This window comes from Clupea harengus, chromosome 14 (genome assembly GCF_900700415.2).
Source record: "Clupea harengus chromosome 14, Ch_v2.0.2, whole genome shotgun sequence".
Taxonomy (NCBI): domain Eukaryota; kingdom Metazoa; phylum Chordata; class Actinopteri; order Clupeiformes; family Clupeidae; genus Clupea; species Clupea harengus.
Window position 1 is genome coordinate 2,397,676 of NC_045165.1, and position 25,000 is coordinate 2,422,675.

Genomic DNA, 25,000 nt, shown 5'->3' on the forward strand with positions numbered 1-25,000 from the left:
TGCCCAGATGCCATCCAAACACACAAAAAAAAAGAAGGAGGAAGAAGAAGAAGAAGAAGAAGAAAAAAACAGAGCGCAGATTCCCCCAGCGCTAATGGCGGGCTTCATTAATTAACGGACCGGGCCCGGCACATGGCTGGGTTAAACTGCCAGGGTCCATCTCTGGAGGAGCCAGCACAAAGCAGACGGGGGGCGGGCGCGGCGGGCGCGGCGGCGCGGCGGGCGCGGCGGGCGCGGCGGCCTGATTTGCATGCTATCTCTGTGGACAAAAGGCGTAGATAATGCTAATACAGGACTTCAATTCAACACCCTCAGCATTGGTGTGCAGGGGATGCTGCAAGACTGAGGGGCTTAGAAAATCAATGCGGGGAGGGAAAAAAATCAAAACCTGATGTCTAATTCAGTGCAATGGTCGCAGGAACTTGATGAAACTGCTCATGATTTACATATCGTCCTTCTTTTTTTTTTTGCCTAATCTCAGAGACTCTGCACACGGACTGCGCAATAAGTGCTCTCTGATTTGTAATGTCTTTGTGAAACGGTATCTCTCACTGCAGCATCACACAATGTGGATGCCTGTGCTTGAATAGAGAACCAAATTGAATCCAGTAACAGCTTGTCTCGTCTCTTTCACGCGGTGAACGCGCTGGCAGTGTAGCCATGTCTATGGCATGATGGCTACTAGCACCATTAGTCCTATAACCACCTCTGCTGGCTCTGTAGCCATTGGTGTTTGGTAAAGCAGCAGTAAATATGATGAAACAGAAAGAGTGGGTTTCTGTGAGAGTATATTTATAGTGAAAGCCTCCTGCGCTGCTGGGGAAGAACTGTGTTGGCTGGAGTTTATTGATTATTAGGCAAGTGCACTAATCTTCTTAAGGTCATTAAGTGTACTTAATTAAAAAGTGGTTTGACTGTCTTTGTTCACCAAAGCAACTGCAGCTGTTCAAATGTGATTAGTAGATAACAAACTTGTCTGAAATTATAAAGGCCATTTTTAATTTGTTTACATAATGTGAATGCATAAACACTGTATCACTGTCAGACACCCTTAAGCTTACCCTGCATCCAAGTGCAAACTGTCTCCCCAGAATGAAACAACAAGCACAAATATGTCCAGATGTATATTACTGCGTCCCACTGAAGCATTCAACATTTTTTATTGTTTATTATTTTTAGTTTTAGTTAATTTATTTGAATTCTGGAAGCATCCGCAGTGGCTTTCTGTCATCTAATGAAATAACAACCAGAACTGACATGGGCTATACATTAATGTTTTAGCATGAAATGAATTATAATGTAGGCCTACTACTGGTAGAAATGAACAATAAGTAGCCTTTTAAAAAAAATGTTTTATTACACACACAAGTATATATGGACCTATGAATAGTCCTTTATGTAGATCTATAGACTATAGATCTATAGAGAATAGACCTTTATACCCTGTGATTCTGTTTTGAAGAAAACACTCAAATTAGGGCCTATGGACCTAATTCACATGATAATTCAAACTATACAAAGAGGGCTGGTCTTTTCAGCTAATTCACATAGAAACAACATAAACATGTTTTTTTCCTTATTAGATGAATTGTTTACTACAAAGCCACCGGACCTCTCGCTTACAATCCTTTGTCCTCTTTTCTCCTCTCCGGTAGTCCAGCACCTGAATGTGGACTCAGTCCAGACCCACGTTGCCTAGCGACGCCGAGTAGCGTTCCTGAACCTGGAGAGCCACTTGTTAGAGCGAGACGCGAGACTAACGTGAGGTAATACAATATGTGTCATCTCCGTCAGGCGACAGTGCGCAAACAAGAAAAACAAAAGGATTTTTCGAAATTGCCAAGTTCTGGAATAGCTGTATTGAACACGAAATAAACGAGTAGTCAAACTGAGAGATTGTTTTCATATTGACTCGCACAGACAAGTTCCCCCCACTTTGTTCCCAGCTCGCGCGTCAACCAGATGGCAAACTACTATAATCAGCTTTACAGAAATGCCGAGTGTCCGTGCGTCTCATGAAGACATCAAGGTAAGAAAACAAAATGGCTTTCTTGTCTGCGTTATTTTACCTCCAGAAACTTAGCATAATCCTTTTCATTAACATATTTTGTATTAAGATGATAACAGCGTTACCGAGATGCCGTGGGAATGAAACCGTGTCATTGCAGTGGGATAAAACTGGAGTACCGCGCTAGCAGCCTATCTCCCTCAAGACAACAACAACGTGTTGCATGTAGCCTACAGTGTGTGTAGTGCGTGTATATCCTCTGCCCACATTTAAAAACATGATTGCATAACTTGATACAAGTCGCAGCGCTGAGTTTCCTGTCGTAGTCAGTGGCTAGTTTGTATACACTTGAGGTTCACCCTTCAGGTGATACATTCTGAAAATAAACTGGGTTGAACGCTATCGGGAAGATATCCCCCATGATACTAAAGCTGCGATAGCGCTGTGCAGGAGATTAATATAGGCAAATCATAAACATAAACTTGTTGTTTATTCCTTGAATTTAAGTTGGGCACCGTCTTCACGGGCAAATGGGCTGGTAAAAATAAATAAATGGATGCGTTTTCTGCAGATATTTCATTGAAAAGTTTTGGCGTAAGCCTGCCTTTATTCATCAAGTGCAAACCCTGTGCTGCAAACGTAAAATATATATATATTTTTCCCTTCTATCAACCAAAACCTAATCATAAATAAACAAACTGATGCTAAAGTTTGTTTCCATTCACGTGACCCCTAGAAGCTTTAGGCCAGAAGTTGAAAGGTTAAAGCTTTTCCCTCTCCTGGGATTCCCTTTTTAATGTTCAATTTTACTTTTCTCCCTTTTTCCCCCGCAGCCATCTCCTCGGGACTGTGGCCGGCCAAAATCCTAGCTATCATGTGAAAGTGTTGGCCTCCATCCTGACACTGTGCCATTAAGCTGTGCTGCCTTACCCAAGGCCCTGGACTGTAAAAATGTCACCTCCAGTATGAGCATCATTACTTATTTAAGATCGCTACATCAGGAGGCACCTCTGCCTGTGAGGATGTATTGGCCCCTTGGGCGGCCGGGCGCCGTGTTATTATTGTACGCCCTGGGGTTCTACATCTCCGCCAGTCTCGCCGCCCCTCAGGGTCTCTTCCCCAGGCTGGAGAACATCGGGGCCTATAAACCCGTCCGCGTCGCCCCGGCAACGTCCACGTGTGGCGTGCCCGAGCGCAGTGCCTTCTGCCAACCCGCGGTGACCCAGGAGAGCCTTCGGACCTGTGCCCAGCAGTTCTGCGTCCAGGAGTGCCCCTACCGGTCGGCGCCGCCGCCCCGCTACGCCAGCCTCCTGACGAGGAACCTGGGCACCTGCATCACTGAAGATGGCCACGATGTGCGTCCGGGGGCAGGGCCTGGCGACGCCACCAGCCTTATATTCCGTAACCACTCGGATTGCTTTGCCTCCCCTCCGGTGCCAGTCTTAGGGCCAGCAAGCTCACTTACTTTAACCGTGTGGCTGAAACTAGAGGCGTCGTCTGAAATGTAAGTAGCCAAACTGGCTGGGACTTTCTCTCTCTCTCCCTCGCTGTCTCTCTCCCTGTCTCTCTCCCTCTCTCTCTGTCTCTCTCTCTCTCTCTCTCTGTCTCTCTCCCTCTCCCTGTCTCTCTCCCTCTTCTCTGTCTCTCTCTCTCGCTGTCTCCTTCTGTGTCTTAAGAAAAGCCAGATGCATTGAAAGTGTTTCTGACACTTTGGGAGTTTAAATGCATCCACTCAGTCAGATCGGTTTTTACCACAGGCCCTTGCCAGGAAATAGCTCTCAACACTACAATTGAATATGATCCTGCTTTGACACTCTAAGGCAAGGCCCCAGGTGCCTCCACGGCGGGAATAGGGCCTGTTTGAGGCTGTTCGCAGGCTCACTTTACCCAACAAGATCAGCACTCGCACTCATTTTGCCAAGGACTCTTTGTGAGGTAGATTTTTTGGCCTGATTCTGCAGTCATTTTCTCCCCCTGCACAAAGCAAAAAGTCACCCCTTTGTGTCCCGCCTGCCTGGTGGAATCTCTCCATGTCGGCCGTGTTTGAAAACTGATCTCCCTGGTATTACCAGCAAATACTGATTGTAGACACTTTGTAGATTATATAAAATTAATAAGAGCGCCTTGGCTCCTGCGCCCACAAACACCTTGCAGCCCTGTTGGCGTTCTGCACCCCGGCACCAGCAGCTGTGGCCTGTTTAGATCAATGAAAACCAAATTGCCAGTGTGCTTTTCGCTCGCGAGTGCTTTTCGCTCGCGAGTCCAGGCGAAGGCGACGGGCTCAAAGGCCACCTTGTTTTCCGCGCGGGAGAAAATGATGTAGTTGAAAGTCAGCAAGGGGATGAAAGGACTGGGAAAGGAAGGCTCCAGACGAGCAACAACTGTTTCAACATTTCATCTCCACTGCAGACGATGAAAAGAGAGAGAGAGAGAGAGAGAGAGAGGTGGAGTGAGAGAGAGAGAATTACACAGAGAGAAGGAGACAAAGAGAGATGGAGTGAGACAAAGAGAGATGGAGTGAGAGAGAGAGTTACAGAGAGAGAAGGAGACAAAGAGAGATGGAGTGAGACAAAGAGAGATGAGTGAGAGAGAGAGAGAGAGTTACAGAGAGAGAAGGAGACAAAGAGAGATGGAGTGAGACAAAGAGAGATGGAGTGAGAGAGAGAGTTACAGAGAGAGAAGGAGACAAAGAGAGATGGAGTGAGACAAAGAGAGATGGAGTGAGAGAGAGAGTTACAGAGAGAGAAGGAGACAAAGAGAGATGGAGTGAGACAAAGAGAGATGAGTGAGAGAGAGAGAGTTACAGAGAGAGAAGGAGACAAAGAGAGATGGAGTGAGACAAAGAGAGATGGAGTGAGACAAAGAGAGATGAGTGAGAGAGAGAGTTAGAGATGGAGAGACATGACACAAGAGGAGGAGAGGGAGAAAATGAGTGGGGGATAGAGTGAGAGAAAGGGAGAAAGAGAAAAACGGAGAGAGAGGGTGGGCTGACTGAACAACTAGTTTGTAGTGTCTGTGCAATTCAACATGAAGCATTATAACCTGAATTATAATTCAACATGAAGCATTATAACCTGAATTATTTCTAAAACTATGAGAAGCCACAGGAAGTAAGTGCACACTCTGATTTCTTCCCTTTTTTGAGTTCATGTTCTCTGTGTTATGATAATAAAAAGGATCACTTAGACTCTTTTGAGTTCATGTTCTCGGTGTTATGATAATAAAAAGGATCACTTAGACTCTTTTGAGTTCATGTTCTCGGTGTTATGATAATACAAAGGATCACTTAGACTCTAGTTTGGAAACTTTTGCCTCTCGCGGTAGAACCCAAAAGCCACATTTGGTCCCCGGAGAAGTTTGGCCCAATTAGAATATGCAGGAAGACGGCGTTTCGGAGTGTGTGTGTGTGAGTTTGAGGGCAGGCGAACGTTAAGCGCTGCCATAACATGATTTATAGCATCTTTTGGCCTGTGTTCGTAAAAGCCTCCGTTTCCCATAAAATGTCACCAATGCTGTTTAATATGACAGTGTACAGGGTTACAGCACAGAGGCAGCGGAAGCAAGGGGAAAACACCCAACATATGTTAAACTAATATGGCCAGCATAAATGTCAAATGAAATGATGACTTTCCTGTCGGGTCATCATAAATAATCACTAATCTAGCTATACGTGCGCGTCTCCAAGAGGGAGGGACAACTGCCTGTCATCTCCTCCGTCCCTCTGGTTGAAATCAGCAGTTTCTAATGTCATCATAACTCATGTTTCTGAAAGGAGACCTATCGTTATATATATATGTGGCTCATATCTGAGAGTAGCACTGATGTGGTCCTGGCCTGGCCCTAGACTGGCATGGGTCTGCTCATTGATTGTAATATATAAAGCTACATGGATGGATATGACCGACCTGTTCAGTTGCCCTCCTCCAGCTGGTGTTTATATACCTATAATAAAGAAGTGCTAAGAAGTGCTAAGGCCCAAACGACCCCAAGATCAGGGGATAGATACCCAGGGAGCCCCCATGCAGATAGACTCACATGCAGATCTGTACTATGGTGTAAATTGCTTTGGATTAAAGTGTCTGTTAAATGTATACGTCTATAATGTATCTTTAATAAGAGTGTTTCCCCGTAACCTCTCTCTGTGTCGCTGCCTTGTTCCCCGTGCGTCGTCCAGGAGTCTGATAGAGAAGAGGGCAAAGGGGGAGCTGGTGTTTGGCGTCACGGTCTCCGAAGAGAAGCTGGAGCTGCGGTACGGTCTTCCCAACGCTCCGGCCTTCAGCCTGGGCATGACGACGACGGGCCGCATCAATAAGGGCGAGTGGACACACGTGGCCCTCCAGGTAGGCGTCCCCACTCCGTCCCTGGCATAGTAACGGCAGACATTTTGTTTTTGGTCAGATGTTAAGCGATAGTTCAGTCACTCAGAGTCTGTTATTGCTTAGAGTACTATAGAGAATGTTATTTCTGTATAGAGAGCTCTGTTCTTACTTACATTTCTCTTGTGCTATAGAGAATGATATTTCTGTATAGAGAGCTCTGTTTTTACTTACATTTCTCTGTGTATGAAGGATGTATTGTGTTATTTAGTGTTCAGATTGGAAAATGCTCTGTTTTATCATTGTTGTTGAGTGTCAAAACAAAGCTAACACACAAAAAACCAAACAAAACAAACTAACAGTTACTACTAACTGTTAACAAACAAAACTAACCCTAATCCTATCCTGAATCAAAGAAGCAAATATGCTCCGGTAGTTAGTGAGAGTTCAGTCACTCAGTTACCACAGAGGATGTTAGTTTTGTATGTCTTCATTTATGCTGTGTGTTAGAATCTGTGTGTGTGTGCTGTATGTGTAAATGTATGTTAGTGTTCAAATTTAAAAATACAAACACAAATGTGAGTGTCCAGGCAAACGGCGAACAAGTTAACTAAACTCGTGGTTTGGACGAGCCCCGGAAAAGCCGCAGGCTTCTGCCATTAGCGACCAGCTCTGCTAATGTCCATCCATGCTTCATGGGCGGCTGCTGCTGCTGCTGCTGCTGCTGATATTGATATTAATATTGTATCCAGAATCCCACAGCGGGTTTTACACTGGACCTTGTGTCACAACAGATTTCGGATCCGGAAAGATGCATGAATTGAAGGCGCTAATTACAGTGGTAAACACCTGCCTTCATGCAGCTGTAGGGGTGGGGTGAAGTGTGTGTGTGTGTGTGTGTGTGTGTGTGTGTGTGTGTGTGTGTGTGTGTGTGTGTGTGTGTGTGTGTGTGTGTGTGTAGGACTGATCCCCACCTGGCCCTCTGTGCGTAGCCATCACTCCTCTCTCCCTCCTCTGCGATGAGCAGTGCTGTGGGGATGGGGTGATGTGTGTGTGTGTGTGTGTGTGTGTGTGTGTGTGTGTGTGTGTGTGTGTGTGTGTGTGTGTGTAGGACTGAGCAGTGCTGTGGGGATGGAGTGATTGTGTGTGGGCTATGCAGGCGGAATAGGCTGTTAGCCGCGATGGATCGCTAACAAAGCTCATTTCCTGGCCCCTTCATTTAAATGTATTTTCTCACCAAACACAGAAAGGTCAGGGATAGGATGAGGAAACTATTGATTGGTGTGTTTTATTTTTCTTGTTTTTTTCTTTCTTTTCTTTTCGTTTACCAACAGGTTTTACCCAGACTGCAGACCCTGTGTCTGGTCTGGAACTGGCCTTGAGCCGCTCCAGAATCAGCTGCAATACTTTTTTCATTATTATTATTATTATTATTATTATTTATATAGTTATTTATTCTCTCTTTTTCTCTGGCTGCCAGTGTTTTTCTCTCGCTAATCAAGATTTTTTTAGACCCCTGCTCTGCCCCGCGTGGATGATTATTGGAAAGGACCATTTGTGAAGCCAAATGTGAAAAAATGAATCGAGAAAATAGTCTAGATAGACTCGGCCATCATAGGTATTGAAGGCAACGGGAGTGCTCTGCCTTTTGAAGAGCATTATCTTTACAATAGTAGTGATTATTCTAGCTTTAAATTGCAATCATTCAGGTTATGAATAGCAGGTTGACTTCGGAGGCAGAAAACATTATCATGATAATGAGATCCTTCCCGCAAATTCACAGGTAATATGCTCCTGCTCTCCGACAGCCATAGAGAGGCTTCTGGGCCCACCCTGCCCCTGTCTCCCCATTAGGAGCGTCTGCGGCTGTCTGGCGATATGCCGGCCTCAAAATTAGCCTATTTTCAGTCGTTAACCCTTCCTGGTGTTTCTTACCTGAGGATAGGAAGGGACTGCCTCATAGATCCGTGTACATTCATTGCCCAGGGCATCTGCAGGCATTGTATTTAAAGACCTTAGAGCTGCTGTATTTGACTGGGTGAATTGGTCTTCATAATCATGTTGATTTTCATTTGAATGCGAAACAGTCCTTAGGATTGTGTTTGGCACTGCAGAATATATTTGCGTTGGTAAGTGGTGAGTCTAGAAGTGAATTTGTCGGGGATGTGTGTGTGTGTGTGTGTGACGTGCGTCATGTCTCTGAAGACACTCAGCCTTTCACCTGAAATAAAACAGAACGGAGGGCTTTCATTTAAATCCATCTTAACTCGGGGATGTTACTGACACAGACATCTCACAAAAATAATGCCCACTAAATCAAAAATACAGAGCGAATCATCATCTAATGTAAGATGCTTAAACAGGATACTTCAAACTGCAATTCTGTATAAAACAATCTGCAAAATACTAGTTTGTTTTTTTCTCTCTCTCACTAAAGCTCCCTGTTTGAACACTGCAACAGTTTTGTCAGAATCAAGCGGTGAAATAATTGAGCCTGCTGACAAGCAATTGTCTCTCCGAGTTCAATTTCAGTCTCTCCCCCCTCTTTAGCCCGTAGCATCCAGGAGACTAAATGATGAGAAAAGAAACCTAGTCAAAAGGAATAGAACATTACAGTGTTTAGACGGACCCCTGGGATGGGAGAGCCAAGGCAAAGAGAAGGCCTGATCTGTAGGTGCCTGTCTATTGTCATTACAATAACGCCCCTGAAAGAAGCAGCCAGCAGAAAACATAATCGAGGAGAATGATATCCCTTTCAAGCCTGGCTGCTGGGACGCCAATGAGAACTGACGGTAGGCACCTCCAGAATGTTGGTAGCTCGGCTTATTGTTTGGTCATTTGTCTGTCTGTGGAGACCAGCTATAATTGAGATCAAGCCAGTTGAGAGCGGCGTGGGACTTGAGAGGGGAAGAAGAGCCTCGCCTCCTTTTCCTCTTTCCTCTCTCTCTCTCTTATTCTCTCTCTCTCTTTCATTCTCTGTTCGTTTTTTCCGTCATTCAAGGCTCTGCTCCCGTGGAAAGAAAACGCTGACGAGTTGTGGCAGGTCCCTGTTCATACAAGCGAGCCGTGGAGGCAAAGCTAGAAATGTAAATGTTAAGGAGCACCGGTGACGGATCGCCCCCAGGGGCCCACCACCAGGCCTCTCTCTCTGCCAGCTTTAAGGAATGGGCATTATCATATCAATACATGTCAGGAAGGAGTCATTTACTTGTCATGACAAAATTTTACCCCTTGTAATAAATCTTTAAAATTCCCCTCTCTTCTTTTCAAGTCGAGAGGTTTTTGATTCTTTTGATGTTACAGGGTTTCCTCGTATTGAAGTCTACATTACCTCAGGAGTGTCTTGTCCAATGGCCGCGTATCTGTTACACGCGGCGGCCCCTGTTTCGCCTACTCTCGCTTTCAGAGCTCGTGTTTCGTTTGCCGTGTACAAAAACATGCTTGCGCTATGCATGTTGAAAGCGTGGATTGTCTGTTCAATGCAGAGGCGTGTTCGACACGGAGCCTCTGGGGGTGAACATTAAATAATCTGACAAGAAAAAGCACATTACATTAGATTCTCCCTCTAAGGAGGGCATATTCTTGTGCTCTTCAGGTAGTTTTCTGAGGTACAAAGTACACGCTTTAGAGTCAGTCGACTCCAAAGAGAATGCATTTAAAAGGATCCCTTTTTCTTTTGTACATCTACATTTGCAGCGCCTGGTATGCACTCAACTCAAAGGCTTTGGGACAATGCAGTCCGGCTCTTTTGGCAGCAGATACTGTACGTTGTCTTTGGCTGCCTCAACTTCAGAGAATCACCACAAACCACAAGTTAATGAAAATTTTCACGCACAATTAGCGCTTCCATGAGGGGTCTAGGCACTGGCCCCAGCAGTTTGATCCCACCAAGTCGCGCAGAAGCCAAGCCTCTCTCTGTCTTTCCCTCTCTCTCTCTCTCCCTCTCTCTCTCTCTCTCTCTCTTTCCCTCTCTCTCCCTCTCTCTCTCTCTCTCTCTTGTTCTCCGGGGACATTTGTTTTGGCTATGATTCGCGGAGTCTCGAGCCCTTAACCCGAATGTGCACATGCCTCATCACCTCCTCTGAACTCCCGCCCCCACTCACACACACTCACACACCCCCACCCCTCTCGCCCAGTGAAAACTAGGCCAGCGAGCCCGGTGGCCCCGGCACCCCGGAGCCAAATGAGAATGGTGTCTGGAGGAGGCCTGGGCTGGCCGGGGCTGCGTCGAGGTCTGGCGCGCTAATAGACAGGCTCATATGTGAGCGCTCTGGAAGAGAGAGGGTCATGCTCCCATCATTCACACACACACACACACACACACATACACACACACACACACACACACACACATTCATGGCTCTAGACGCAACGAGCGATGGAAGCCTCAGCCAGCTGCAGGCCAGAGAGACGCAGAAACGCCGAAAAACGGATCGGGTCCTGTTCTGGGTCCAGGACCGCTCCACATTCACACATTCTGGAATAGAGAGGGTCATGCTCCCATCATTCACACACACACACACACACACACACACACACACACACACACACACACACGCTCCACATTCAGCTGCTGTTTCGTAGGATGGGGGAATTAAAGGAGCAATCCGCAAAAAAAAACACCTCCAGTGTTGGGTGTCCACAGTCCTGGCTCTGTGAGTCTGAAACCCACATAGTGGCTTGGGCCGAGCCATACACGATGGCAGCCAATCCACAGGCGCATGGAAGAGAGGCGTGTAATTAAGCTCAAATGTCAACACCCTCTCACCAGAAATCATGGACCGCACCTTTAATGTATCCCAGTATGCGCACATGCTTTGTATTTAAGGTTCAAAGTTAAAGGCCTGCTTTCCGACTTGTTTCAAGTAGACTGTCTTGATGGTCTGGACTCTTGCCCTTGGCCTCCGTGACGTACTCCCCAGATGCCAGCAGACGCTGGGCCGGATGTGGGCCACAACTGAGCCGCACCCTGCCGTAGTCTGCGGCAATCCGCGGCCCCTGGCAGTGTCCTGTAGATACCCTGTAATATAAATATGGTGTTAGAACATTTTCAGCCGGTATCAGTCAGTCTGCCCAGGAAGCTGGCAGTCGCTCAGGTAACCTTTTCCGAGGCCGCGCGTGGCACCAGGGGTGATGGAGACTGATTGGCACCATAAATGAAGGTGAAGCAAGGTGAGTCGAGGCAAGGAGAGTGCCCACCCTTTATGCCAGCCTGCTGCTCACCAAAGGAGGAGCTGATGGATGGGTAGAAATCAAGTGCCAACTGGATTTGAATGTAAGCTGAGGGGTTGTTGATGGGCACAGGCAGCTCGAGGCCTTTTTAACATATCAATGATTCTCAAAAATGTAAAAAAAAGAAGAAGAAAAAAACGACTCTGAAGATTCTTTGTGAAATAAAAGTTTTTTTTTTTTTTTTTTTTTAAATAGCGGCACTTAGAAATATAAACAGCTGTAGGCGATGAGGCAAGGATGTGCTTCAAAGCTGTATTTCTTTTTTAGGGGGAAATTATCCATAGGCTATTCAGGGTTCAAGCAGGCCACTGAAGTGTTTTTTTTTTTTGCTCCCTCATGGTAGTGAGAGGCTTTTTAAAATCCCACTTGTTCATTTCACCCACACGCAGAGACACACTCACACACGAGAGGGAAGTGCGGGATTAATGATGAACTACTGTGCGGCATTTAATCTGGACTGTCGAAGCCTTTATTGTGTGTTTCAGCACATCAATGTCAGGTAGAATTAAACGTCCCACGAGGAGATGGGGCTTCCTTGGCAAGTTTCTCCAAAAGTGTTTCTTCAAATTAAAGTCAAAGAAAATCAGCTCTCTCGGACATAAATCACGGCCGGCAAACGCGGAGTGGCGGAGAGGCCCTGGAAACTGGTAATGGCCATAACTTGATATGAGGAATTTCGCCCGTAAATTATGTCTCTCTGTCGAGCATTGAGTAATGGTGACAGACTGGCCTGCATGGCTGGGAGGCGCGTAGTGCGCTGGCGAAGAGTGATCTGGAAATCACCAGCGCTGATCAGACATATCAAATGCGTTGTGCAGCCAAAGCAAGCCCGGCTAATCTGTCATAGCTGCAGGGGTTGAGCTGTGCAGATGTGGCGAAGCTGATTGTGTCGCTTCTGTTTAGCCGCGCGCGCCGTCCTTCCGCCTGGTTAGCATGTGTTTATTGCTGGTGAAAGGCGCAAAAGGGGGCGGACATGGGGGGGTTGTGAAGGGGGGGGGGGGGGGGGGCGGGTTGAAGTCTGTAGTACGTCATCCTGTCCTCAGCACGAGGGCCTGTCGTGAGATGGATGAGCACGGCGTGGATCTTTGCCCCTACATCTGCAATTGGTGGAGTGAACAGCAAAGTCGTGCGGATTGCACTCACGGGCCAGTGCATAAATAAAGGTGGTGAAGTGCACATTTCAGACGTGTGCGAGCACACATTTCAGACGAGATTTAGAATAAACAGCCATTCATCAAGAGTAAATACTAGATTTACAGTGTGTTGCATCAATTAGGCTGTGCATTTTTGGTGGAAATGGTCCATGAAATATGACACCGTTAGATGAAAGCAACGTAAATTCAGTTTTTGTTGTGCATTAACGTTTCAGCTTGTTGAGGCTGTTTCATTTGACGACAAATCACTCATTATGTTATTTAAGAAATTATACAAGAGCAGTCCCAAAAGATGTGTTGATCAACATAAATATTAGATCTCATAAATTACTCCTTCTTATCTTTCATCTCATTTTCAAAAACTCTCCATGGTGTTCCTTTTAGTGTTGCTTCTCTTATGGTTCTATTACCCCCCCCCCCCCCCCCCCCCCCCCCCCCCCCCGCCCCGCGCGCGTGCGTCTCCGGGCAGGCCTCAAAGCACGGGCCCCCTCGTTCCCACTCGGAACCTCCCTGCTGCCTCCGCAACACTGCCTCGATCCTTAGAGACAGGTCCGTCCAATGGGATTCCTCGGCGATATAGACACTGACGTAGTGTTGCTCTTTTATAGCCGGAGATATAGGGAGGTGATTGGCTTCAAGCGAGAGGGGCGGAGGGGGTTACAGGAAGCTTTTTAAATAGAGTAACGGTCATCTCGTTCAGCAGTTGGACGGGTGGGTGCTCTTTTTAACCCTCACCACCGCCACCCGCACTTGATTAATAGCATCCATGACAATTAAATCCATTAGGACGTTTTGCACTTGTAAATTTTCGCGCAATGTTTTAATCATCGGAGGGGCACTCAGCTGGCTAGCGTGGGACCTTGAAATTGTTATGGGGAAGGTACTCGATTTAATGAGGGGCCAACATTTTTCACTAATACTGCCCACTGCCCACCCAGTGCTGAGGGGCTTGGGAGCGAGAAAAAGAGAAGGAAAATGAAGAAAGAAAAAAATAAAAGAAATGATATGGACTCGCGACGCAGCTCGGAGCATCATACCTTGTTAGCGAAAAAATGATTTCAGTTCCTCTCCGTCATCAGGAGAAGAGGAAGAGAGAGAAGGGAGAGGAAGAGCAGTGGATATGCCTCCTGCCTCCTGCTTAAAGAAAAGTCTGCAAAGAGTTATCGCCTTTATTAAACCGCTGACACCCAGGCTTATGTATTTCCAGCTTCGTCGCTCCGTGCACAGACAATTTTCTTTTCTTAAATAAACTGTCATGCTAGTGCTAATATATAGCCGCCCCGCTCGCAGCGGCAGAAATCGGGGCGCTGATATAAAACATGTATATGTTAGATTGGTAATTGTATCTTTAGTGTATTTGAGTAGAACAAATGTGTTTCCCTCATGGCTGTGTTAATGTGATAAAGGAAAAATCGGCCGTTCATCAGGCTCGTCGTGCTACGCCGGGGGACGGCGAGACAGAGAGAGAGGGGGAGAGCGAGAGAGAAAGAGAGAGAGGGATGAAGAAAGAAAGAGAGAGAGAGAGAGAGAAAAGCAGCCTCAGCCTAGGCCCTCGTCTCCTCTGCAGCATCAATACCAAACCAACAAGCGCCCCTTTTCTCCCCCCTCCTCCTCTCCTTCTCCTAGACAGTTATATTTCACATGTCACAGGGATTGGCCCCAGTGTATTACAACACATGTGATAATGTAACAAATTACAAATAGGAAAACATTTTTGCTTCATTTAAATGATAAGAGTCAGTCTTTGCAGGCCCTGAGCTTGAGCCATAAATAATACATCCAATGTGTGTGTGTGAGTGTGAGTATGTGTGTGTGTGTGTGTGTGCGTGTGTGTGTAGCCGGGGCCGATAGACGGGCCCCTGCTCCGGCAGGTATCAGGCCCTCTGTTAAAATGAAGGGGGATTGCTTTGCCTGATACCCTCATCCTTAGAGGAATATTTCTAGGGCCTTTGACAGCTTCTCTAACCCTGAAATGGAAAGTGTTTTATCATGGTGTGGTTTGTCACTCAGAGTAGGCAGTCCTGGCCTGGGGGGGGTGGGGGTGGGGGTGTTGGGCGGGGGGGAGAGGGGAGAGGGGAGAGGGGAGAGGGGAGGGGGGGTCAGGTTTTAGTGTGTGCCCTTGTTATGTGCCGGGGTCAATACAAGCAGGCTAGCATTGTTTGGTGCTAAAAGGGAACCTATTGTGTGAGAGTGCGTGTGTTTGTGTGTGTGTGTGTGTGTTATCTGAGACAACTAATCAAGTACGTGTGTGTGTGTGTGTGTGTCTGTGTGTGTGTGTGTGTGTGTGTGTGTGTGTGTGTGTTTGTGTGAGAGTGTGTGTGTTATCTGAGACAACTAATCAAGTACGTGTGTGTGTGTGTCTGTGTCTGTGTCTGTGTGTGTGTGTGCAGGCTGTAATCAGGTGCGTGAAGTCCTCTTGTGGGGGCTGGTTGTTGCTCTGTTTTCACACCCTATTCACCCTGTCTCGGAGGATCATTTTGCAGTATGCTTTTTCATGCGAGGAAATAACAATAAAAAGGAATGGACTACCAGGAGAAGTTATGTTTCTTCCCCCGCCAGTGAACTCCTGCGGAAGGCAATGAACTTTGGGTAACACTGCCCGAGCCAAAGTGCTAAAACTACGCCAGCAGGGGTACAGGAGCAGTTTGTTTTAATCCAACCCAGACGAGGGGCATTACCATTGAGTGCAGGTTCAACAGGTTTTTTTTTTTTCTCCCTTGCCTCTTCGGGCGCTAGATGGAATTTCTCTCTTTTAATGTCAGGTGATTGGGTTTCTGCCTTCAGATAGGGGCTGCGCGAGGTTAAAGTCGTGGGAAAGGTAGTATGCTGATGTGGGGGGGTGCCAGAGTCGCGCCGACGACCCCCATTCAGCCGCGATGCGGTCCACTTATTGCCGTGAATGAGAGGAGACAAAAGTGGCAAAGAGGAGGAGGAGGCTGTGTAGCGACAAGCCGTGTCACAAAGGGGCTGTGTGTCTGCGCAGCTGATTCGATCAGCGCCCACCCGATAGCGAAAGGTCAAGCCACTACGGCCGCAAAAGTATGAAAGGCCAACTTCTTCCAGTGAATGCATTTAGTGCTGTTCCCTATGGGTAGAGACCTATAGGTTGTGCCTTTACTTCAGCGTTTATCACCAGGACGCTGGCCAAAAGCCTTGCACCTGACTACATGTCAGTGCCCAAGGCCCTATAAACATCCCCCCCCCCCCCCCCCCCCCACAGCATTGTGCTTTGTCAATTTCTTTATGCAGGTCAGCTATGTTTTTTTTTTTTTTTTTTTTTTTAGTCTGTCTGTCTTCATTTTGAAAGCTGAGAGCGTTTAATATGTCAGCACTCTCTGATTACGACGTGACTAAAGTACAGCTAGTTATTAATCTGGTCTTATGACTGACTTATGTGCTTTCATACCCGAGCCTCACATTCCTGTCAGCTGATATCCTCCTCCTGCACCTCTATCGGGAGCATCTGTGCCCCGTGTCACGAGGCGGCTCCGTGAGGAGAGGAAATGGGCATGTGTGACTTTACGTCTAAGGGACTGTCAGGAGTCAGTCAGCCTCGGGTTTTCATAAATGTAAATATGGAGGGGGAAATATGTTTTGGGGAAGAATGATGGGATTCCACTGCATTGCTTTGAGTCCTCAGAAACCCTATTAAGTATTATTACTTATATATATATATATATATACATACAGTGCCCTCCAGAATTATTGGCACCCTTAGTGAATATGAGCAAAACAGGCTTTGAAAAAATGTCTTTGCTGTTTATCCTCTTGGTCTTTCACTCAAAATATTCACATATTGACATTAAATAAATATTTTTCTCCATAACATGTGTGTCACAATTATTGGCACACCTAGACAATCTTTTAGTTAAAATATAATTGAATTATACTTCCAGTCATGTTTTACATTTTTAAGTTCACCTGTTTGATTAGGAACTCTTAAGTGGTCAACCATGACTTCCTGTTTCACTGGGGTATAAATATGAGGTGACACAGGCCAAATTACCTTAGTCATTCATCACTATGGGAAAGACCCAAGAACACTGTGACGATGTGTGACGAAAAGTTGTTGAGCTGCACAAATCAGGAAAAGGACATAAGAAAATACCCATTTCCACTATCATGGCAATAATTAGGAAGTTTAAAGTGACAGGAGATGTTAAGAATCAGCCTGGAAGAGGACGTGTGTGTACATTGACCCCACGCACCGTGAGGAGGATGGTTTGACTGGCAAAATAATCTCCAAGGATCACAGCTGGAGAATTGCAGAGGTTGGTTGAGTCTTGGGGTCAGAACGTCTCCAAAACTACCATCAGACGCCACCTACATCACCACAAGTTGTTTGGGAGGGTTGCCAGAAAAAAGCCTCTGCTGTCAATCAACAACAAACTAAAGCGCCTACAGTTTGCCGAAATGTAACTGTGACTTTCAATGGTACTGGGTTATATGGTCAGATGGGACCAAAACAGAGCCTTTTGGCAACAAACATCAAAGGTGGGTTTGGCGTAGACAGAAAGATAGCCATACAGAAAAGCACCTCAAACCCACTGTGAAGAATGGTGGCATATTTTGAATGAAAGATCATGAGGATAAACAATAAAGACGTTTTGCTCATTTTGCTCAATTTTACTGAAGGGTGACAATAATTGGACACTGTGTATATATATATATACAGTATATATTGCAGTATATTCTGATTATTCTTAGGCAAAATAATAAACCACTAGAGAATATAATTGTATGTTTCAGAAGGTCTGGTTGACTGAAGGCAGTTCGCTGCTCCATGCTATTCAGATCTTCTTCAAGACATTTAAATAACTCTGGAAAAGTGTCACCGTTTTGGCCATATTCACAACTTTATTCTTTTTAATGGAGTCTCATTTCATCCGCCAAGCTATTTGACATTCAGATGCAGACAATGTCAGTATAGACATCCATTTCAAACGGCCTGGAAATGAATGATTTGAAGGCTCAAGAGACTATTGTGCGCGGAGTTTTCTGCCTCTCTTCAGGCGAGAGGCAGCCATTTGCAGAGACTTGAAGTGCTCTTGGAAAATCCCTCAGCCTCTCTCTCCCTTTACCTCTCTCTCTCTCCCTCTCTCTCCCTGAGCCTCTCTCTCTCTCTCTCTCTCTCTCTCTCCCTCAGCCTCTCCCTCACCCTCCGTTTGGTCCAACAGACATTACCAGTGCAGCCGTCTGTTGATTTTTGAGTGCATTACTCATGTGCTTCACTCTACTTCGGCCCAGCCAACAATACTGCAGTAAGGCCAGGGACACACACACACACACACACACACACACGCACACACACATACACACATATGTATGTATGTATATATATACCCTGACTCAGAAAGGGTAAAATAAATACTGTCATAAAGCATTCGTGCAAGCAACAGTGACTGAAAATGGCAGCGAAGGAATAAAAAAAAATATCTCCCCCCCCCCGCCCCGCCCCCCCCGCCCCAAAAAAAACCCCAACAATGGGAGCGGAGGAGCCAGTTCAAAGGGTGTGAGGCGGCTAAATGGGATGAAGCACTTCAGAATTCATTTACATCATCCTGACACTGCCTCAGATCTCCTGCAGCAAGTCATTGACTGGTGCTGGGATTCTGCACTGGTCTCCACTCCTCTCTTCAATCAGCCGTCATGAAAGTCTGCACCCTAAGTATCCTCCAGGCAGCCAGAGCCAGGCAGACAGTTGTCTACTGTTGCCTTCATCCTAAAGGATTTCTCCCCCCCCCGCCCCCCCCCCTCCTCTCTCTTTCTCTCCCTCTCTCTCTTTTAGCCGAGCTAGTCTTATTTCCATGCACCTTTTTCAACTTTTTTTGAAAAGGCAGGCCGCGACAGAACGTACAAATGTGGGGATTTTTTTTTTTTTATCTGGGAGAAGTGGCAAACATTCGGCAGACGAGGGAAAAGCTCACTGAATTTTTATTTAGGGAGGCTTGTGGTGTGTGTGTGTGTGTGTGTGTGTGTGTGTGTTCATTTTCCTTCTGATGTGTGGGTTTTGAATCCAATATTCATCATTTGTTGCAGGCGTTTTGGTCAACAGGAAGCCGGTGTATAATTGAAATGTTGCCAGAGGGTGTTTGAGGGCAGGAAATGAGCTGAAAGATTATCCCGGGGATAAGTTACATTTGATTGTTATTTTTAAAATGGCAGACAGTGCACTTGCACTGCGGGAGTGGGAGTGAGACAGTGGAAGTACCCGTGCTCGTGTGTGTGTGTGTGTGTGTGTCTGTGTGTGTGTGTGTGTGCGCGCGCGTGTGTAGTGTACCCTCTAACGATGCGTGCCATGACACATACTGTTTGACAGGACAGTAGCTTGTGCTGTGCCCGCAGGTGTACGGGGCGAGTGTCAGCCTCTTCTTGAACGGCCTGGAGGAGGACAACACAGCCTTTGACACACATTCTCTGCACGGCCCACTCACGGACATCACAACTGACAGTGCCGTGTGGATTGGCCAGAGCTCAAATGGTAACTCTTCGTCACGTCAAAATCCATTCCTTGTCAAATATTGTGCAGTGTGCAGGTTTTTTTTTTTTAACTATTGTGCTTGTTTTTTTTTTTTTTCTTTGCTTTTGATATCACATTTTGAACCACATTCATTCCCCCCAAAGCAGGACCTGGTTTCACTCATCCACGGCCACGTGCCTCCACTGAGAGCATGAATCTGATAATAATTGGTAAAGTTTATGGTAATCGGAAGAGCTTTCATCACAGAAATATGCGAAAGCCAGACATTAATCTGTGGAGGAATTCATCTGGGTCAAAGGTGACCATATGGCCCCCAACTAATCTGCTCATAAATGAAACGAGACGGGATTTACATAAGACTGAAAGACAGACACGCGTTCAAATGAACTTCCTGTGTACGTCAGCATGGATATGACAGGACAGGAACACAATGCGAAGTGTCTGAATTTTTTTTTAGAATGCTTTTTTTTTTTTTTCAGAATCCTAGAACAAGTGGTAGTTTCCGTAGTTACCCATTCTACCCTGATTCCCAGAGCACCTGATTCACACAGTAGGTTTAGTCTGATCAGACTCTTGGTGTGTGATTGGCCTTGTCTGGCTTAGGGTTTAATGCTTTAATTTCATTTCATTTCATTTGCTGTCAGCTGATGGTGGGTAATGCATGTTATGTATCCCCCTCTATTCTGCTACTGAGCCCCCGGTTGACAATCTCAGAAAGTGCCTTTTGCTGTGCCGAATGTCGTTTCCAACACGGCTCTTCAGAACAGCGCTGAAGCCGCCTGGGTGCATAAAGAAATAAAGACCCCCAGCGAATCGCTGCAACGTGAAGCGTGCTGTTGGTTGTCATAATCACATTGGCACTCACAGGAGTGCCCATCATCTAAAGCCTGGAGCCGGGGGATGTTCTGCTTTTTACGTGTAACCAAAAAACAACAAAAAAGCCAACTAGGAAAAACCACACAAAGGGAAAGGAAACTTCTCTGGCGAGGCGAGACTCTCCCTAGTTTACCTTTTCAAATGGGGAGTTAATTTCACAGGGAGAGGGCCAGATCACAGAGAGAGAATGTAATCGAGCCCTCCACGTATAATAATAATATAGACTGACAGAAATGCCCATCTCGGGAATCTCTCAGCGGCCAGCGTGCAGCTGGGTCTGTAAAGCCTCACGCCGGGGCTTTCATTAAAACCTGCAGCAGCTGATTATAATTCTACGAGGGGAGAGAGCCTTATCTGGATGTCTTCATGGGCCATCACGTCTGGAGGGGAGGCGCCATGCGGCATAGCCATTGAGCAGGATTATTGGTGACAGGGAACTGTAAATAAGTGTAACGGATACCCCCCTTCGCTCAGTGTGTGTCTCTTTAGCCAACGTCAAAAGACACAGATAAGGTAATCCAGTGCTCGCTATGGATTGTGCAAACTGTCTTCAATAGACGCCATTGACATTTCTTTTTTTTTACCAGGGTCAAATCAATTCATTGGAAGGATGCAGGATTTCAGATTTTATCCCCTCACGCTCACCAACAGGTCAGTGGAATGGTCTGGGGCAGGGCGCCTCAGCACAATAACCCCTCAGCATCACAGCTAAACACAGACCTGTCGTTATCGCCTAGACAACACAAACACAAGGCGCGCTATACGGCCGTGGCACCAAACCGTATAGCCAGTATTTTCTCATTAAAATCAATGGTCAGGTGGTCAGTGTTCCCCTATTGTGTGTGTTTATTGGCTGCCTTGTATTGAGTGCCATCTTTGTTTGATTGTGAAGCCAAGAACCCATGGCAGACGACAGCAGCCTGACGCCATCTAGATTGGGTCTCTGCAGTTAAACTATACCGTGGAGCTGGCAGTACTGAGGATTCCCTTTCTATAAAATGATTCGATTGATTGTTTCCAATGAGTGTTTTACATGGAAACAGGTAAATGTCAATCTAATAATCCGAAAAACAGAAATTAGATGATGAACCTCGTGTCCGTGGTCTGAGGTATTGATGATGTTGGTGTTTTGTGGTGTGTGTGTGTGTGTGTGTGCTGTGTTGATGACCTCGGTGTGTGTGTGTGTGTGTGTGTGTGTGTGTGTGTGTGTGTGTGTGTGTGTGTGTGTGTGTGTGTGTGTGTGTTTCTCAGGGAGATCATGGAGGTGTCTGGGCGGCTCCTGCACCTCCACACGCAGCCTGAGTGTCGCTGTCCGCCCAGCCACCCGAGAGTGCACCCCCTAGTGGAGAGGTACTGCATCCCCAATGGCGAGGAGGACACCACCACCAACCGTGTGCTGCGCCTCAACCTGGACGCCCACCCGCTCAGCTACATCAATGACAACGACATCGGCACCTCCTGGATCTCACATGTCTTCACCAGCGCCGAGCAGATGGACCAGGGCGTCACACTCACCTTTGACCTGGAGAACGGACAGTACCAGGTAAGACTCCAGAACAGTGCCAGGTAAGGTTCCAGAACAGTGCCATGTAAGACTCCAGAACAGTACCGGGTAAGGTTCTAGAACAGGACCGGGTAAGGTTCCAGAACAGTGCCATGTAAGATTCCAGAACAGTACCGGGTAAGGTTCTAGAACAGTACCGGGTAAGGTTCCAGAACAGTGCCATGTAAGATTCCAGAACAGTACCGGGTAAGGTTCCAGAACAGTACCGGGTAAGGTTCCAGAACAGTGCCGGGTAAGGTTCTAGAACAGTACCGGGTAAGGTTCCAGAACAGTGCCATGTAAGACTCCAGAACAGTACCGGGTAAGGTTCCAGAACAGTGCCATGTAAGACTCCAGAACAGTACCGGGTAAGGTTCCAGAACAGTGCCATGTAAGATTCCAGAACAGTACCGGGTAAGGTTCTAGAACATTACCGGGTAAGGTTCCAGAACAGTGCCAGGTAAGGTTCCAGAACAGTACCGGGTAAGGTTCCAGAACAGTGCCAGGGAAGGTTCCAGAACAGTACCGGGTAAGGTTCCAGAACAGTGCTAGGTGCCAGGTAAGACTCTAGAACAGAGGGTGTGCCATGTAGTTAGCAGGCTAAGGCTGCGCTAAACCACTGGTTCTATTCCATAGGAATACTATGTAAGACAGACGCTGACAACTTCAAAAATACGTTATGTATGAACACAGACTGAGGTCATGGCTCCAAAACCCTAAAGTACCAGGCAAGACTGTTGCTTCTGTAGGCCAACTGATAGGGCAAGGAGCTAACAACTGCAAGGTCATTGGTTCGATACCCAGAAGGCACACATTCTGGTGCAAAAATATATGTATATCTGCATTACACTGTAAGTCACTTTAAAAAAAACTCTGCTAAAAGAGGACATCTATATTGTGGGACCTATTTGGCTGGCCCAACCAATCTGTCCTTTTGACGTGTGTTTTATTGATTAAATGTTTTATGATCGTGTGATCAGGAAGTTCCTAAAGCTAGTGTTTTGAGAAGCAGCTGTGTTATCACTCCAAACGTCGGCCTCCATGTTGGCTCTCCCGTAGTGTGTCGTTTTCCCTTTGATTCAGAACCAGTGTAGATTTTCCCCATGTTCCACTTAAAGCCCCGCTCATCCCAAAGCACATATATAACCACTGATGTAACACAACGGCAACAAGCGCACTTTCAGATCAAACACGTCGCATGGAGTGAGGAGGAACAAAAGCTTTGGTGCATTGACATGCTGATTGTCTCTCCTCCATAACTGGGCTTCCTTGGCAGAGCTGAGCCCAGTAGTCTGAGCTTCTCTTCTCTGCCCACCCCCCCCCCCCCCCCCCACACACACACACACACACACACACACACACACACACACACACACCCCCCCGCTGTGGACAAGCTTCTGGTTCAAGTCCGCCGCGCCATGCTGTGCTGCTCCGCGCTAGCTGTCAGGATTTGCTTGAGCAGGATAGCCGTGGAGGAGCGTGTGTGTGTGGTGTGTGTGTGTGTGTGTGTGTGTGTGTGTGTGTGTGTGTGTGTGTGTGTGGGGGAGACAGTACAGAGCTCACAGGCCTGGCCTGAGTCATGCATGTGTCCTCAAGGCAGAGAGAGAGAGAGAGAGAGACGGATACAGTACTCAGCATTGCGTCAGTGTGTTGATTCACACGCTATTTTTGAACCAAGATGGTGGCAGCTTTTAGAAGCTAATCCTCTCAGTTTATTTCTGATGCATACTTTTATCTATTTTAGTCTTTTTTTTTCAGTTTTATGTGTTAATGTGATAACTTTATAAATCGTGCCTATATACCAGTTTAATTCCCCTGAGGTGTGCACTCCTGAGGGCAAGAATAAGGGATTTCCCTTTACCAGTAGAGTCAGGTCAGAAGCCTGTGTCACACCGTGTTTATTTCCATAGGTACAGTGAGCAGTGCCGTGGCAGCCGGCTCTAATCTTCTTCTAACAGCTGAATGGTATCCGTCTGAAACACAATGAAGATTACCATAGCATGGGCAGAACATTTTGGGCCTCCTTGTTTTTTTTTTCTTTTCTTTTCTTGTTATGTTGTCTTGTTCTGGAGACGCTGAGCCTTAAGAGCCGTAAGAGGCCTCTTTTCTGGAGCTCTTGGCCTGCTGGACGCCCGTGCAGCACGTCGGACTTTTCCCCCGCACTGTCAGAGACCGGCCACTGGCTCTCCTTTTCGCTCGCAGCTTAAGCACAGCTAAGCAGACACAAAGTTTTAGTGTTTGCAACTTCTGAAGCCTCTCTCTCTCTCGCTCCCTCACTGTCTCTCTCGCTCTCTCTCTCTCTCTCCCTCTCTCCCTCTCGCTCCCTCTCTGTCCCTGTCTCTCTCCCTCTCTCTCTCTCTCTGACTCCCTCTCTCTCTCTCTCTCTCTCTCTCTCTCTGGTGCGGCTTAGCCGGAGCAGAAAGAGGTCCAGCTGAAAAGGGAGCGATGGATTTCAGGCAGTGCTTAGACCGTAGCTTCTCTCTCAACACACTTCAATTGGACAGATAAAACAGCACACAGCACGCCTGGCGCCTGTGAAGTGTCCACTTAGTCAAAGCGGTGACCAGTTTTTAACAAACCCCCTCAGAATTAGATACAGAAAGCAAGGCGGGAGAGAAGAGGAGAGATGGGAAGAGAAGAGAAGGGAAGCGGAGGGGAGGGGAGGGGAGGGGAGGGGAGGGGGGAGGAGGGGAGGAGAGAGGAGAGCAAAAAGAGGTTGCAGGCTTCAAGCTGTTCCTCACAGCAGAAAATGCGCTTGAGAAGTCAGCGGTGGCGTTGACTGTTGCTGTGGAGATAATAGATAATCCATTGCTGTTTAGTATTTCATGCATATCTCTGGGCGCCCGTCCTCCTCCTCTCTGTTGATTTCCATGCTTCTCTCCTTTTCTCTTTTTTTTTACCCGTGCTGCAGGTTTTCTACGTTATTCTGCAGTTCCTGAGCCCGCAGCCTGAAGCGGTGCGGATCCAGCGGAGGGCTGGCGCGGGCGCTGGCGCGGGCGCTGCCGCCGGCGGGCGCTGGAGGGACTGGCAGTACCTGGCCAAGAACTGCAGCGTCTTCGGACTGGGGGATAACGGAGCGCTGGAGCGCCCAGACTCTGTCAACTGCCTCCAGTTTCCCAGGTTGTCCCCGCTCATGGACGCTCCCCTTCCCCCTCCTCTTCCTCTCCTCCTCTCCCCTCTTTCTGTCCTCCTCTTCCTCTCCTCCTCTACCTCCCCCTCCCCCCTATCTTCTCCTCCTCTCCCCCCTTTCTCTCCTCCTCTACTTCTCCTCCTCTACCTCCCCCTCCCCCCTATCTTCTCCTCCTCTCCCCCTCTTCCTCTCCTCCTCTTCCTCTCCTCCTCCAGCTCTTCCTCCTTGTCCTCCTTCTTGAAGCACACAGCGGCCCGCTC

The 25,000-nt window shown here is 47.1% G+C and overlaps 1 protein-coding gene across 1 annotated transcript in view; it reads left to right on the forward strand.

Annotated features, from left to right (window-relative positions):
• Positions 1-1,449: 1,449 nt before the first annotated feature.
• The window catches only part of ush2a (Usher syndrome 2A (autosomal recessive, mild)), a 108,178-nt gene continuing 84,627 nt past the window's right edge, over positions 1,450-25,000 (forward strand). Inside the window, exons 1-7 of the mRNA XM_042709800.1 lie at positions 1,450-2,029; positions 2,842-3,512; positions 6,183-6,348; positions 19,056-19,191; positions 20,655-20,718; positions 21,319-21,610; positions 24,522-24,730. Coding sequence (XP_042565734.1) covers positions 2,974-3,512; positions 6,183-6,348; positions 19,056-19,191; positions 20,655-20,718; positions 21,319-21,610; positions 24,522-24,730 — 1,406 coding nt within the window. The 5' untranslated portion in view covers positions 1,450-2,029; positions 2,842-2,973. The remainder of the gene's footprint in view (positions 2,030-2,841; positions 3,513-6,182; positions 6,349-19,055; positions 19,192-20,654; positions 20,719-21,318; positions 21,611-24,521; positions 24,731-25,000) is intronic.